At 45.6% G+C, this 14,044-nt stretch overlaps 1 protein-coding gene across 1 annotated transcript in view; it reads left to right on the forward strand.

Annotated features, from left to right (window-relative positions):
• The first annotated feature begins 2,890 nt into the window (after positions 1-2,890).
• LOC119442061 (histone deacetylase complex subunit SAP130-like) overlaps positions 2,891-14,044 on the forward strand; it is a 32,371-nt gene continuing 21,217 nt past the window's right edge. Inside the window, exons 1-4 of the mRNA XM_037706779.2 lie at positions 2,891-2,946; positions 9,032-9,334; positions 9,853-10,036; positions 11,859-11,975. Of these exons, the coding sequence (XP_037562707.2) occupies positions 2,943-2,946; positions 9,032-9,334; positions 9,853-10,036; positions 11,859-11,975 (608 nt within the window). The 5' untranslated portion in view covers positions 2,891-2,942. The remainder of the gene's footprint in view (positions 2,947-9,031; positions 9,335-9,852; positions 10,037-11,858; positions 11,976-14,044) is intronic.

Here is a 14,044-nt window from a genome sequence, read left to right on the forward strand (position 1 = left end):
GGTATCTTTTTTCTTTTACCAAATGTTGAAAAAGAGTGTCCAACTTACATCCGTAGTTGGAGTGGAGGCTATGATGCAGTGGTGACACCCTTCTCGCATTCATGATATAGCAGTTCAGAAAAGGGATGCAGATGAGAAAAGAAGGGGTAACACAAGCTCTGTCTTTCAACTGAAGCTTTAATAAAAGCACGTGAGCAAATATATACAAAGCAGACTATGCTGAAATGAAAAACAAAACAGTCACAAACCATTAGAAGAAATGTATATAGACTCAAATGTGGGGTTAACTCTTTCCGTACTGCGCCCATTGGGCATCGGTAGCCCTCTATGATGGTTTGAAACGCCGCTTTCAAGACCTTCCGTGCCGCTCACGGACATACTGCGCTATCGGACGTGAAAGAGGTGAACTCTATTTTAGTTTTCTAAGCAGTTCGCTTTTTTCCCAGGCGGTGATTTTTAAACTCACTCCGAAGTTTCACGATCGTCAAAGCAGAACGCAAAAATGTCTGACTCTGGAAACGGCGCGTGCGCTTCGGGAGATCGCAGATATCGCAATTCCGCTGCCTCTGCGGCTGATCTTATCGATACATCGAATACAGTGCAGTCCACATATAACGATATATCGGTTCGAACAATGAGTCTAGCTAAGAGTAGCAACTTATGCATTAGGGCTATGAGGAAAAAAATCCAGATATAACAATATGTTATTCACCGCATATTGGATAAACAGTTAAAATTTTGCTTCTGGGCGGTGTTTTTCATGCAGAATAATTGTGAAAATTACGTTCCTACGTTGCCCTTAACCGAGACGGGGCGAAAAGTTTGCCTACGCGAGTTCGTATCTGCCGCCATTACCCGCCCGCCCGCGCGCCGATTGCGAAAGCCACGGAGAGCATCGCAAGTTGGTGCAGCGTGCACAAGATGGCGCCAGCTGCATTGCGCCCGCGTCACCGGCGTTCGCGCGAGTAGGGGGCGGAAAAAAGGCGATAAGCGAGGGCAACGCCTCCTCTGGCGAGGGGCGCCTACGCTCCCTGCCACGCTCTCTCTCAACGAGTGCAGAATTGCACCGCGGTAGCAGCGGGAGGTGCGCCCCTTGAGACGAAACTGATTTTGCAAGACTTGAAGGAGTACGAGCTTGCGCAGTGCTGATATCGATGATTATGAACATCGGGAGTGCCAGGATCATGAAGGCTAGAAGCAGTGGCCATGCCGATCAAAGAAAAAGGCGGACTTTGTGCGCCAGGACGAAACCCCCATGGGTGAAACTAACATGGTGGAAGCTGCTGACATTAGAGAGTTTTAGATTAGGGGCCCCAACGCTTGCATCCCTCTAATCTAAAACTCTATTAACGAACTTTGGGAGCACGTCGCTACTGACGATGTAATAGGTGGCGCTTCGATGGAGGAGCTTTTGAGTGCAAATAGTGCTGCCTCGTTCTGCGAAGAGATGTCCGACGGGGCGATCGTTGTCGCAACAGATGGCGGCATTGTGCGACGGAAGTGACGTCAGCAGCAGCAGCAGTGACGATGAGATTGACAATGGCTCGTCTTTGACACCGACCCTGAGGTTCAACCAAAGTGCAACGTCGTCGATCGAGTTGCTCATTGAATTCATGCATGCTAAATTATAGCCACCAGTGTTCGTGCAGCAGATGGACGCGATGCACATGGCGGTTGTGAATCCGAAACTTCCGCGAAAGCAAGTGCAGATTTCTATTTCAACGTGCCTAACAATTGAGACACTATTTAGAGGTATAATAAAAGTTTTATTTTTCACGGCCTACTTTCTACAACGTCGATTTTTTTTTGTAGGAAGTGGCAGTTTCGGTTTCGGGACTGCAAAGGTATATCGGCATTTTTTTTTTCGGCAGTCCAGATATAGCGATGATCGGTTATAACAATAGGATTTCTCGTTCTTCTCGATATCATTATAAGTGGACTACACTGTAGCAGCGAGACTAAAGACGCTGACTTTTCGTCAAACTTTGAGTCTGAAAGTGACGACGACGCAAACCAGCCCGAAATATCGGCGGCTGCAGCCCGGCACGCCCAACTGTAGTGCTTGCAGGTAAATTTTTATAGCGGAATACCTGTTCAATGAAAAATTTTATTTTTCGGAGATAGTGCCTAATAGATGGCAATACATTTTGTATATCTCATAATTTTCGTAACATTTTTTTCTTAGTAGATACAAGCGTGTCTTTACAAACTTTGTTCAGTTTTATCGTGCAATCTAGATTTATCAATTTATATCTTTTTTTATGACATCTCGTTAATAAAGCTTTTATGAGTGAAAAGTGCATTCATTTTGCTTTCTTTTATGTATTACAATAAATATTAGTGCAGTAGTTCCTTCAGAAAAAAATATCTGCCGTAACATACAAAAAACACCTGTTTTCCCCATAGTAGGGAAAGAGTTAATAAGGACCATACAGATACAATCACTCATTCTTTGTTAGGTAAAGAGGACTGACTTATATTACATTCATGCGTCTTGAAAGAAAGCACTCGTGTCCCTTCTTTTCTGCTCTGCTATATCATGAACGCATTCCAACTTACCCAGTTATCTACTCCTAGAATTGTCCTGCATCCCCCTGATTCATATGGCAGACAACATGCATGAGTAAAAAATCTGCATGCTGTTTCCGAGTATTTCCTTGAACCTTTCGTCTGGATGCCTGTACAGGGCCGCACCTGGTGACTGGAAGTGCCATGCCTTCATCAGCAACTACTGTGGTGCATCCGCCACAGCCTCTGCAGCAGCAGCAGCAACAACAGCAGGCTCAGCTGTCGCAGCCGCAGCCGACGGCGACGCACATAGGTGCCTTGTCACTGGGTGCTTCTCCGGCTCTCGGAGCTGCCACCACTCTGGGCTCGCCATCTCCCTTGGGGCTGCCAGCCCTCTGGGTGCCAACTCCTTGGCATCAACTGTGGTGCCTACCATGGGTAAGAGAACCTGGCTTTCGTGTGCAAGTACGTTTAGTGCCATGCTCAGCCTGGTGCACACCGATTTTGATGACATTATATTCAATAGCCTTGGTAAGGGAATGAGAATTCAGGCAATGCTACGGAAGCTGAGAGATTTTTCACTCCTTGCATTTATGACCAAAAGATAGTGCGTCACATATGAAAGAAAAGTATGGGTAAGCGTCACATAATTCATTGTAAGATCAAGTCTCATACTTTTATGTCCCAAAAATATTACGATTACATCGGAGGTACTGCACATCTGAGCTTATTTACCACTTAACAAGTGAAGTGGCATGTTTCTGCAACCAGCTACCACAGTGCACCACCTGCTCTCCTTACCAAAACATAGTGCATCACATACTGGAAGCACAAATGTGTGCATACAGGTTGTCCCAGCTAACGAGGGCCAAGCTATTTAAGCCACAAGATACAAGGATGGGACCAATGGTGATTTGTTAGCAGTCATTGGTAGCTGTTTTGTTAGTACTTACCCAGTGCAGCACAAGACAGTCACAGGAAACCTTTATCGTGAGAAGGAAATCTCCAGATGAATAAAAATTGGTTAGATTGCATGCAGAAGGCATTCTCAAGTCCTGAACAGTAGTTTACCATTGTCATTGAGGAAAAAAAGAAAAATGTACAATCAGTGCATTTACCAGTAGTAACCCATAGGCTGAAACTTCGATGATAACAAGTAAACTTGAAAGCATGCAAAGGAGTGCACCACAAGTGAGGGCGGGGAAAATGATGTGCCTATGGTGAGAGATAGGCATTATGGGTAGGTTGTGTTGTGTTGCGTTGCATTCTAGTCCACGGTGGTGCCACTAACACCACTAACGCTGTTTACCCCTCTAACAGAGGGCGCCACTGAAGTGGTTCCATTCCATTCGTGTATACCATGACAATAAACAGCGCCGGGCACTTAGTTCGTTGCCGGCCCAGCCGAAGGTCGCATCGTTCCTCTCATCTCGACATTATGGATTAGACTTAGCCAATGTGCGAAGTTGTTATTCTAGTTAAAATTAGCAGGATAAGTGGAGCTGGGCAGGTTATGTGATGCATAGAAACGATAATTAATGGTCTGTTAAGAGTTTTGGAATTTGTGCCAAAGGAGTCAGTGAAGGGTGAATGAATTAGACGTTGAGACATGAGGTTAGAAAATCTGCAGGATTATGAAGGAGTTGGCTGGCACTAGAGGCCACTAGCAGATGTCATTATGCAATGGGCTGAAATAGGCTGTCGGAGTGGTACACCGCAAGCCTTAGGAGCCAGCATACATAGGTAAATTCAGTGCGTTTTTGGTAATGCAGCTGTGCAATTAAATGCACTTGAACGGTGTCTTAACAGAGTTGAAAGGGAAGCCAAAATTATTTTGTTATATGTTGTTGTTATACTTTGTTGCATCGACTCTTTCACTTTACTGCAGTACAGTGGAATCCCGTTGATACAATCTTCTTGGGAACCGGAAAATAAATCGTGAAAATCTTATCATCCAACGTACTATCCAACCAAATCGTATTATTGGGAAAAGACAAAAAAACATATTATGCAGAATCGTATCAACGAGATTCCACTGTAATGCCCAATGTTGTGCACAACTTTAAACATGCAATGAAGACTATGGCTTTGCGGCCTGCCAAAACCGTTATACAGCTGTACGCAATAAAACCTTTGGTAAAACAACAGGAAAATGCTCTCTGGCTTGTGCAACATGCATCTTTTTAGCACCCTACACGACAGCCTTTACAATAGCCTCCTTCTGTTCCAATATGATGGTCTTTCACTTCCACTTCCCACTTGGCTTGCTCATGTTGTAGTGAAACTGGCAAAAAAGTGGCGCCCTTGAAGGGAACAGCTAGTTCGTCATGTTCGAGCAGCACATGGCATACAACACTGTGCGGCAACTATGCAGCTGGGGGGTATTCTTGGGCGACCACCACGATTTTAATAGTTTCACGTTCGTGAGATTTCGTGAACCCGTCGAAGTATACAGCCACCAGAGCTTGGCACAGCGCCAGAAACACTATCCACCGTATATGCAGGTGCATTCAGCCCATGAAAGTGAAACGATCTGATCCGCCTTCTCTTGTGGCCCCGTGGCTCTGCTGTGTGAGCGCACCAGATTGGCTTGGCCTGCACATGTCGGTTTCACGTGTTCTCGGCGGTCACGCATATCTGCGTCAGCCACCGTGGCTTGCCGCAGTGGGAGACAGAGAAGAGAAGACACTAGTTTTTAGCACGCTGCACCCAAGGATCATCGTCAGTATGTGGCGTGGTGTAGCTAGTGGGGTCTTCAAGATAGTCATCTTGGAGGGTGCGCTTAGCTTCGCCTGCTTACATGCCACAGCGAGAGAGAGGTGCAATAAGATAAGAGTGAAGTGCTGCATGTGTACGGCCACGGTATGAGCGGCTATGCGCAGCAGTGAGAAATACTAGTGTCGCACGACGACGTATTCGAAATGGGAATTTTGAACTGCCATGCCAAACGAGGGCGGAACCCAGTGGAAAGCAATTTGCTTGGTGCGCAACGTTCACTATTTTTGGATTCGGAGACGAATATAGTTCGTTATATCCATTGGCAGAACAACATTACTTTGTTAAAATCTGGTTTTAAATAGAGTTTTAAATAGAGTCAACGACCGATTTTCCGGATGCCCGATTTTTCGGACATGCCCGATAATTTGGACGCCTTCACGGCACCGCCACGTACGCCATAGAGCAATGTATAAAAGAGTCTGAAATTTCGGATGTGGAAAACCTTCGCCGGTTCGATTTTCCGGACTTTTTGCCATGACCGCAGGTCCGAAACGGCATTAATTGAAGCCACCACGGTCGCCATTTTGATTATCTCGCCTCCTCGAACTGGTACTCTCGCACGCAGATCCGCTGGTAGCCGTAGCTGCCTCCTTGGCAACGCTAGGCCTAGATACTTCGACATTCGCTACCGAGCTTCTTTCTGTTCGGTGCCATGTTTTTCATTTAAATAATACGCCGCTGTTAGCAATTGCGCTGACTCCGCCTTTGCAATCCTCACCATTGTCTTGGAAAGTTGAAAAGCACAGTGCATTGCATAATGCCAGTTCCCGAAAGTCAGATTCGCATCAATACAGCAGTGTTACGTAGTGAAGCATACGCAAAGTTTTGCGGTGAAGCATATTTGGAGTGGGAAGGGCCATTTGTCAGGGTGCACGGTGTGTATTTCTTAATTATACACGTGTGCACCCGCCGCCTCATAGCACAATACGAACTACGATACGCCTAATAAGTGTACTGGCAGGCCTCCATAGTTATTTTGGATGTGCCTGGGGCAATTTGAGCCCTTGGGGCAATAAAAAACATGCATTCATATTTTCTTTCCAGATTTTTTCGCGGCCCCTAGGTAGTCTGAAAAATTGGACGTTGACTATACACGGATCTCCATGGGGATTTCCAGAGGAATTGCATTTACAGTAAAACCTCGTTGATACGATCCCGTTAAATACGATTTCCCGGCGCCAACGTTTGCGATTGAAAATACAAAGAATGCCCCAATAGACTTGCGCTTACTTTTTACAAGTTCGTACATTCCCAGAAAACAAGATTTTTCGGCAACAAAATTTAGTACATCGCCAAACAGCAATCGTATCATACGCTTTCCGGCCCATGCAAACAAGCAAATGCGTGATGCACGTGCGATCAAGAACAGTATATAGCCGCTTGCCACGGCAGCTTCACCGCAGTACTTGCCGCCCGTCTCACGTGAAAATGCCAGTGCGCACTCATTTTCTTATTCCGGTGCCAACAAATTACCTCTAGGTTCATCACACGCCGCATTCACAGCTATTGCCGCCAACCCTATTGTGATAAGTATCTTCACCTATCTTTTTACAGCGCATGTTGCTGTTGGAAGCGTACTGCACGCTTTTAATAGGCGATAACCCAAACGCACTGCCGTTCCCTGCTGCAGACTGTAATCATATACGTTTTCCGGCCGCGAGATGTCGTGTAAGCAAAAAAGGCGCGAGGCGCAGTCAGTTTAAAATGGTAGCCGCCCGCCGCATCAGCTTCCCCGCAATACTCACCCACCCGTCGCATGTGAAAATGCCAGCGCACGCTCAGTTTCTTATTCCGGTACCCGCAATTCTCCTCCCAGGCTGTTGCACGCTGATTCACAGCTATCGCCGCCAAACCTATTGCGATGAGCATCTTCACCTATCTGTTTTACAGCGCGTGGGGCGTAGTGCCATTGGTAGCATACTGCACGCTTTTAGTAGGGGATAATCCAAACATGCCCCTATTCCCTGCTGAAGGCTGCATGGTGTGTGGGGTCTCAAACATGCTCTTAGGACAAAGGAACGACAACACAGTAGTGCAAACGATCAAAAGGGCATTTATTGCACCTTTCATACACTAATGTCTGCTAGCCGAATTACTACGCCGATGGGCACACGACAAATTGAGGAGGTCTAACTGACTGCGACCGGATAGCGAGCGAATATGTTTGCCCCATGCTGGAAACCAACGCCTAGTCGTTGGCGTGTACAGTCACACGAATGACGGCGCATTCAAATGATCGTGTTCGTCCCTTCCCGTGTCCCGCTCCGAAGTCTCGGGAGACGGTCTGGCAGAAAGCGTGTCGGAGGATGCGCGGTATGTCTACGCTGCTGGCCTGTCACCAGCCAAAGAGGCACCGCCTTCTCCCTTCTGCACCTGAGTAACCCCGCCGTTAAGTGGCGTTAGCAGCGCAACACTCGTGCCATCTCTCGTACTAGTCTTGCAACCACCCCAACCGCCGCCGGCACAAAGCCACGCTACGAAGCCGAATTACAGAAGACACAGGCCACGCGGGAAAAAACAATGTCAGGGGACACGTGAAAGTCAAGCGTGCCCACATATGTGAGTGTCACATTTGGTTTGGCTGCATTCAGCGTCGCTGTCTTTAAACACTGCGCAATAAGAAAACAACAAAACGTGTCTCAGCCACTGAAGCCCCACCAGCTTGACGCGCGTCAGCTTCTCATGTCCCATGCACAACGATTCGGGCAACGCTTCGCATTACGTAGATGTCAAATACAGTTGAGTCTGTCAAATTTTTTAGTTACTTCGGATCTTACGTTTTCTCAGTTAGTACGCTTTTCTCGTATTTTTTTCCAGAATGCATGAACGAGGTTCTACTGTACTTTATTATATCCATTATTTCGTTATACAGTCAGCGTGCGATTTTTCGGACTCCCTAGCGGCCGCGAAAACGTCCGAAAATTCGGGCAGTCCGAAAAAAAAAACTGATGCATGCCTTTTACAGCCCCAAAGGGCTCTAATAGCCGCACGCACGTCCAAAATAGCTCTGAAGGTCTGTCAGTACACTTATTAGGTGTATCGGTGCTCTTACTGCGACAGGAGACGGTGGGTACACGCGTGTATAATTGAGGAATACATACTGTGCCCCGTGACGGTTGCCCCTTCTCATTCTCGGTATGCTTCACCGCGTAACACAACTGTACTAAGGCGAGGCTGACTTTCGGAACGCAGCATTGTGCAACGCTTCGTGCTTAACGAGCTTCAAAGCCATTTGCAAGGATTAGAAAGGTGGAGTCGGCGCCATTGCTAACAGTGGCGAATTGTTTCAGTGAAAACCACGTCACCAAACAGCAAGAAGCTTGGCAGCGAACGTCGAAGTAGCTAGGCCTAGCATTGCCACGGTGGTGGCTACAGCACAGCGGTTCTGCGTGCAAGAGTGCCGATTTGAGGAGGCGAGATAATCAAAATGGCGGCAGTGATGGCTACTATTATTGCCATTTTGGATGGCGAAGGCTTTTTGCGTCCGAAATTTGAGACATCCTTATACATTGACTCTATGGGTTACGTGGCAGTGCCGTGAAGGTGTCCGAAAATTCGGGCATCCGGAAAATCGGTCGTTCAATGTATCTGTCTCGTTATAATGAAGTTCAAGTGTACTTGTAAAGAAGTAGGACAGTGCTTGGACATGTGTGATACCTGTATGGTATCTGTGTGAGCTGACAAATATTATTTCAAAATTTTACCAATGCCTGAATGTCCATCCCACTACCTTGTTGTGTGATAGGGGCAGCAGCAGGTCAAGTTGTCAACGCAGTGCCACTTGGGACTGGTCAGGCCACGCCTTCTGCCGTTGCTGTTCCTCCGCCGCTGGCTAGCACACAACAGCCGTTGGGAGCAGCAGCTACTTTGGGCGTAGCCTCACCATTGAGCTCAGCAATGGGCTCCGGTCCCTTGGGGGCCACAACGGTGCGCGCACCACTCATGGTAGCAGTGGACTCAATGAGCAGCCGACAACAGCAGCAACATCAGCAGCAGCTAGTTTCCCACAGTGCTCTGCACGCGCAGCCAACAGGCTTCACGTCCACAGGTATGTACACTTGTATAGTATGTGCATACAGGGAATACAGTCAAACCTCAATACAACAAACATGGATACTATAATGAATTATCGGATATAATGAAGTAAATAAAAAAATTGTCTTACTGCTATTACATTTCAACAGATATGCACGTAACGAATATGGCATATAGTAGTGAGGCTGTTTTCGTGCCACATGAGACTTCAGTATAACAAGTTTTTCTTCTGAGATAAGAAGGTTTGACTGTAATCCTCATCGTCATCCCAAATGCAGTTGCGCAGCCGCATTGGGAAGCTCTCAAGCTCTCAATCTCTAATAGCAATAGTAAACATTAATGACCTACTGTGCAGGCTTAGTGGTTGTGGCATTTTGTATGTTGGAACACAAAAACTGCAGTGGAGCAGAACAGGGAGCTGTGTAGTTCACCTGTTCACCTAAATAGGATGGGAACACATTTGGGACATCTCCTTATCTGAATACTGCTGAATATCGCATTGTGACTTTCTAAATTGTCATTTGTGTGCAGGTTTGACGGCGCATAGTAACTCCGGAAGCGATGGTGTGGTCACTTCTCAGCCATCTTCGGCACCTGCGCAGCCCTACAGCTGTGTGACACCATCAAATCTGCTTTCACCTACACACAGCTCAACACCACCGAATCACAACACTTCGCCCCGTCCTAGCATTTTGAGGAAGCGGACGTTTGAAAGGTAAGCCTTCCCTTCTTGCTGCTCACCTGGTGCCTGACTTGGGGCGGCTTCTAAATAGTGAGAATACCAGAATGTCAATTTTTTTTTTTTCGAAAAATGAATCTGTTCCAACTAGGCCAACTCGCAGTTATGCTTCATGTCAAATGGTTTATCAACACACTGTTGCTGTCCTCAACAAAAGCTGCATAGTGAGCAAAAATATTACAATGCGTGTAACATATTCCACAGCATGTTTTGGCTACTAGCAGTATCTTCAAGCATATTTATGAAAATTTGTGGCAGGCTTTCATGTGAACCCTAGTAAAAGAGTTCATGTGGGATCAATTTATTTTTTGTGTAGTACAATTCACTGGAACACCAACTTAGTATCTCGGGACTGTTTATAGCTCAGGTGTTACATAAAGACCTCTGCAATAATATTGTTGCACCTCATGTTTACCATTATATGACTTCCCAATTCTCCACATCGAGCACTTTTTCCTTAAGAAGTGGGTGATACTTTAACATTATGTTGTTTTGAATACCTATTAGATGTTCCTTTAAAGAGTCGTCTGTAATGTACAATAGCCGGAACACCCTGTGCAAATAAAATAGTAGAAGTGTGCGAAGATTCAAATCAGTCCATATTCGATTCGATTCGATAGGCACCTTTGCTATACGAAAATTGCTGTTGCTGTTTTTCTTTTTTTTTCCCCATTTTTTTTTGAAGTCAGCTTTGTTGCAGTACAGTTGTGTTATGTGGCGAAGCAGACATACTGTATTGCAGTGAAGCCTATCAAAGGCAAGAAGGGAGCACTGTCATGAGGCCTCTGCTGGTGCTTATGGCTACCCGAAACTATCAGCTCAAGTACCCACACTGGGCTGCCTCTTCATGCATCTGGACAACACCAGCCGCCAGGTGGAAACACCTGTGTCTGCTGCTTATCTGGCTAAATGCTTAAAAACTCTGTTTATGAACTACAAATTTGACCAAGTAGCAAGCTTGGCAATGTTTTTAGACCCTCGTTCTACAGTAGTTGAGTACCACCAGGATGCTTCAACAGCAAACTGGATTAAAAACCTGGCTTTAGAGGAAGCAAGGACAATTTCAACACCAAGAACCCATATGTGTCCTCAAAAATGAAAGCTTCTGAAGAGGCTCCTTCCACGTAATCGGTGTTGAAAGACTTCGATCAGCAGCAATTTGCACTTGCTTGTGGCAGTGAAAGCACAGGCTGAAAGATATGTGCATGGTGAAATTTTGGGCCACAAAGAAGATCCATGGTGAGTGGTGGCGTAAGCACGGTGCCTGCTGTTGGATTGGCCTGCGAAGAGGCAACCTGCTGATACCAGACACTAGCGTGTCCAGTGAGCAGCTCTTTTCGGTGTCTGGAGGAATTGTGACATGCAGGAGGATGTCGCTGCTCCCTGAGCATGTTGAGCAGCTATCCTCCCTTCATGACCACATTAAATAACTGCAGTTATGATATTGTCAAGCAAAAGTGTTGTACTAAATAGTTTTGTTGACCACAAAGCATAATTTTCATTTTTGGTATTTGCTGTGCAGTAAACATGCTTTTTTTTTTGTACTTCTGGTTGGTGAAAAATTGCATTTTTTCAATATTAGTATTCGCATTCGAAAAACATTCGAAAAATATTTGATTCGATTTTCACTTGGTTTTCATTATTTGAATTTGCTTTGAAGGTGAAAATTTATTATTCACACACCCCTATAAGATAGGCACTGTTGCCTGAAAACTGACATTTTGTTGTGAATCATCCCTCGTTGTTTTGGCTGTTCGCTGTTTCCATATATTATTTTACATTTCCGTTCTGCCTTTAGTGCCCACCTGAGTGTAAAGAAAAACCTCATGGCATCGCTTCCTGGATCGGAGCCTGCCAGTCCTCGTTCTGAAGCACCTGCATCACTTTCAACTACTTCTTCACCGAAACCTGCAAGGTATGTCCCTAGGATCTCCTTGTAGTTCATTTTGCAGAGCATATTATGTGAAATGTTGCAGAAATGTAGGAACACTGATGCTTCCTCTCTCTTCTGCTTACTGAAATGGTGGCAACAATGTGGGGCAGTATTCTTTGACAATCACTTTCAGGGATACTTTCACAAGATTTTGTGTAAGTAGCGCCAGACGCATTGGCATCTACAAGCGACAGCGCTCCTGGTACTGTGCTACAACAGCACGCTGGGCACCATGTCAAAAACATATTTTTTTAAATAGTATTCGTATAGCTCTAGGTAGAGTTAGTATATACCTGGTGGCTACTAACTTTCTAGCAATGAATGTATTTCAATAATTTTTGTTGTAGTATTCAATTAAAGATGAGCGTTGTTCCTTCTTTTTTTTTTTTTTGCATTTGCACGAAACACCAATTTTGGCCTTCGTGCAATCTTTCAGGAGTGACATCTCAGCCATCAGGGCACCTAGAGTCATAGTTTTTATTACAGCATGTAAGCCAATGCATAATGCACATGCAAGGGTAGGAGCAGATTTTCAAATTCTGGTTCTCAATTTTTTTTTCTTGGTTGTACATTAAATAATCATGATTGCTATGTATTGAACACAACACTTTAAACTGTTGTTCAGTTGTTAATACTTGTTATACCACAAAAGTATTCCTACCACTGTGAACCTTACGTTTCCTAGTATCGAGCTATGTGCCTAAGGCAATATTTTGGTGAGTACTATTGTTCCTGGAAACAATAGCAATTTATTTTTGAATAGCTTCAGAACTATTGGCATATTATAAAGATGATTGTATATTTCTAATAAGCCCCAAAAACTGCACAAGGTGGTTTAGTTCCATTACATTCGGCAAAGGAATCTTTAAAGAAGGCTTTTAAAACCCACTTCGCCCCTTAAAGGGGCCCTGAACTACCCCTCGGCCTTGGTGAAATAACATAATTTGCGGGTTGCATACGCTGCTGTGAACATCTCAGCCAAGTTTTGCTGTCGCACTCCACTTGCAAGTGGAGTGCAAAGTCATCTTTTTCTCACTCTTTCTTTACAACAGAAGCCATGATCCTCACTCTTTTCTGTGTGCTTTATTTTGTAATAAAGCATATTGGTCGCTGCGGGGTGCCGTCACAAGTCCACTGGCTAAGCGCACTGTGGCTCACTGAGGGCAACCACGTTTGGCGTACGTTTAGCGCGTCGTGGGCACCAAAATCTGAAGTCGTGGCGTCTACGTTAACATCCACAATGAAATCTTAACTCTGTGCCACGGTGACATTTCAAAGGCAGAGCGTTGTGGCAATGCCTCACTTTGCCGTAGTCTTCGCAGTGCTAGGCATTGAAGAAGGAACGGGAGCACAGCGGAGGCCATGTTTGATTGCCGATAACTCTGCTTCTGCGTAACGCATTGAAGTACTTTTTGCAGCGAGGTATTTCTGAAATAGCGTATTTTCACTTCGAACGCCTTTCTCGAGTTCGACAAAAAGTGGTTCAGGGCCCCTTTAAGAAGGCTGTCGCTCGTAGATGCCTCACCCAGCGCTGGTCGTCATGCAAAATCTTGCGGAAGTGGGAGTATCCGCGAGAGAGATCGGCCCAGATTATGCTCTGTGTAGTGGCGCACATAAACAAAGCAATAATTTGCAGCCAAGTCAGCTAGCAATTGCCGAAAAATAAGCGGACTGGTGCTAGGCCTATTCAGTGGTGCATATTTAATTTCCCACCAGTTCGAGCACATGCACTTCCTTTTGCCAAGTTCAAATTCTGGAAGACCAGCCTTAGACGAGGTACATAGAGAAGAACGACACAGATTTCGTGCAACTCTGCACCAGATGCATTGGCATAATTGACCTCCAGTATTTCTGGCGTAATTGGCCAAGCTCGCTATCTGCACACAGTGCCAGGAACACTGTCAGATTTGTACTTCAACAAGTCCTATGCAGAGTCTCGCGAGAAGGATAGTACAGTATCTATAATGGCGCATTTCGTTGGGTGAACAGGAGCACTCGAAAGCATCCCCAAAGTGCTCTCTCAAGAGTAACTGCATTCCAGTGGGCAAACA

The sequence above is a fragment of the Dermacentor silvarum genome, chromosome 2, assembly GCF_013339745.2.
Source record: "Dermacentor silvarum isolate Dsil-2018 chromosome 2, BIME_Dsil_1.4, whole genome shotgun sequence".
Taxonomy (NCBI): Eukaryota; Metazoa; Arthropoda; class Arachnida; order Ixodida; family Ixodidae; genus Dermacentor; species Dermacentor silvarum.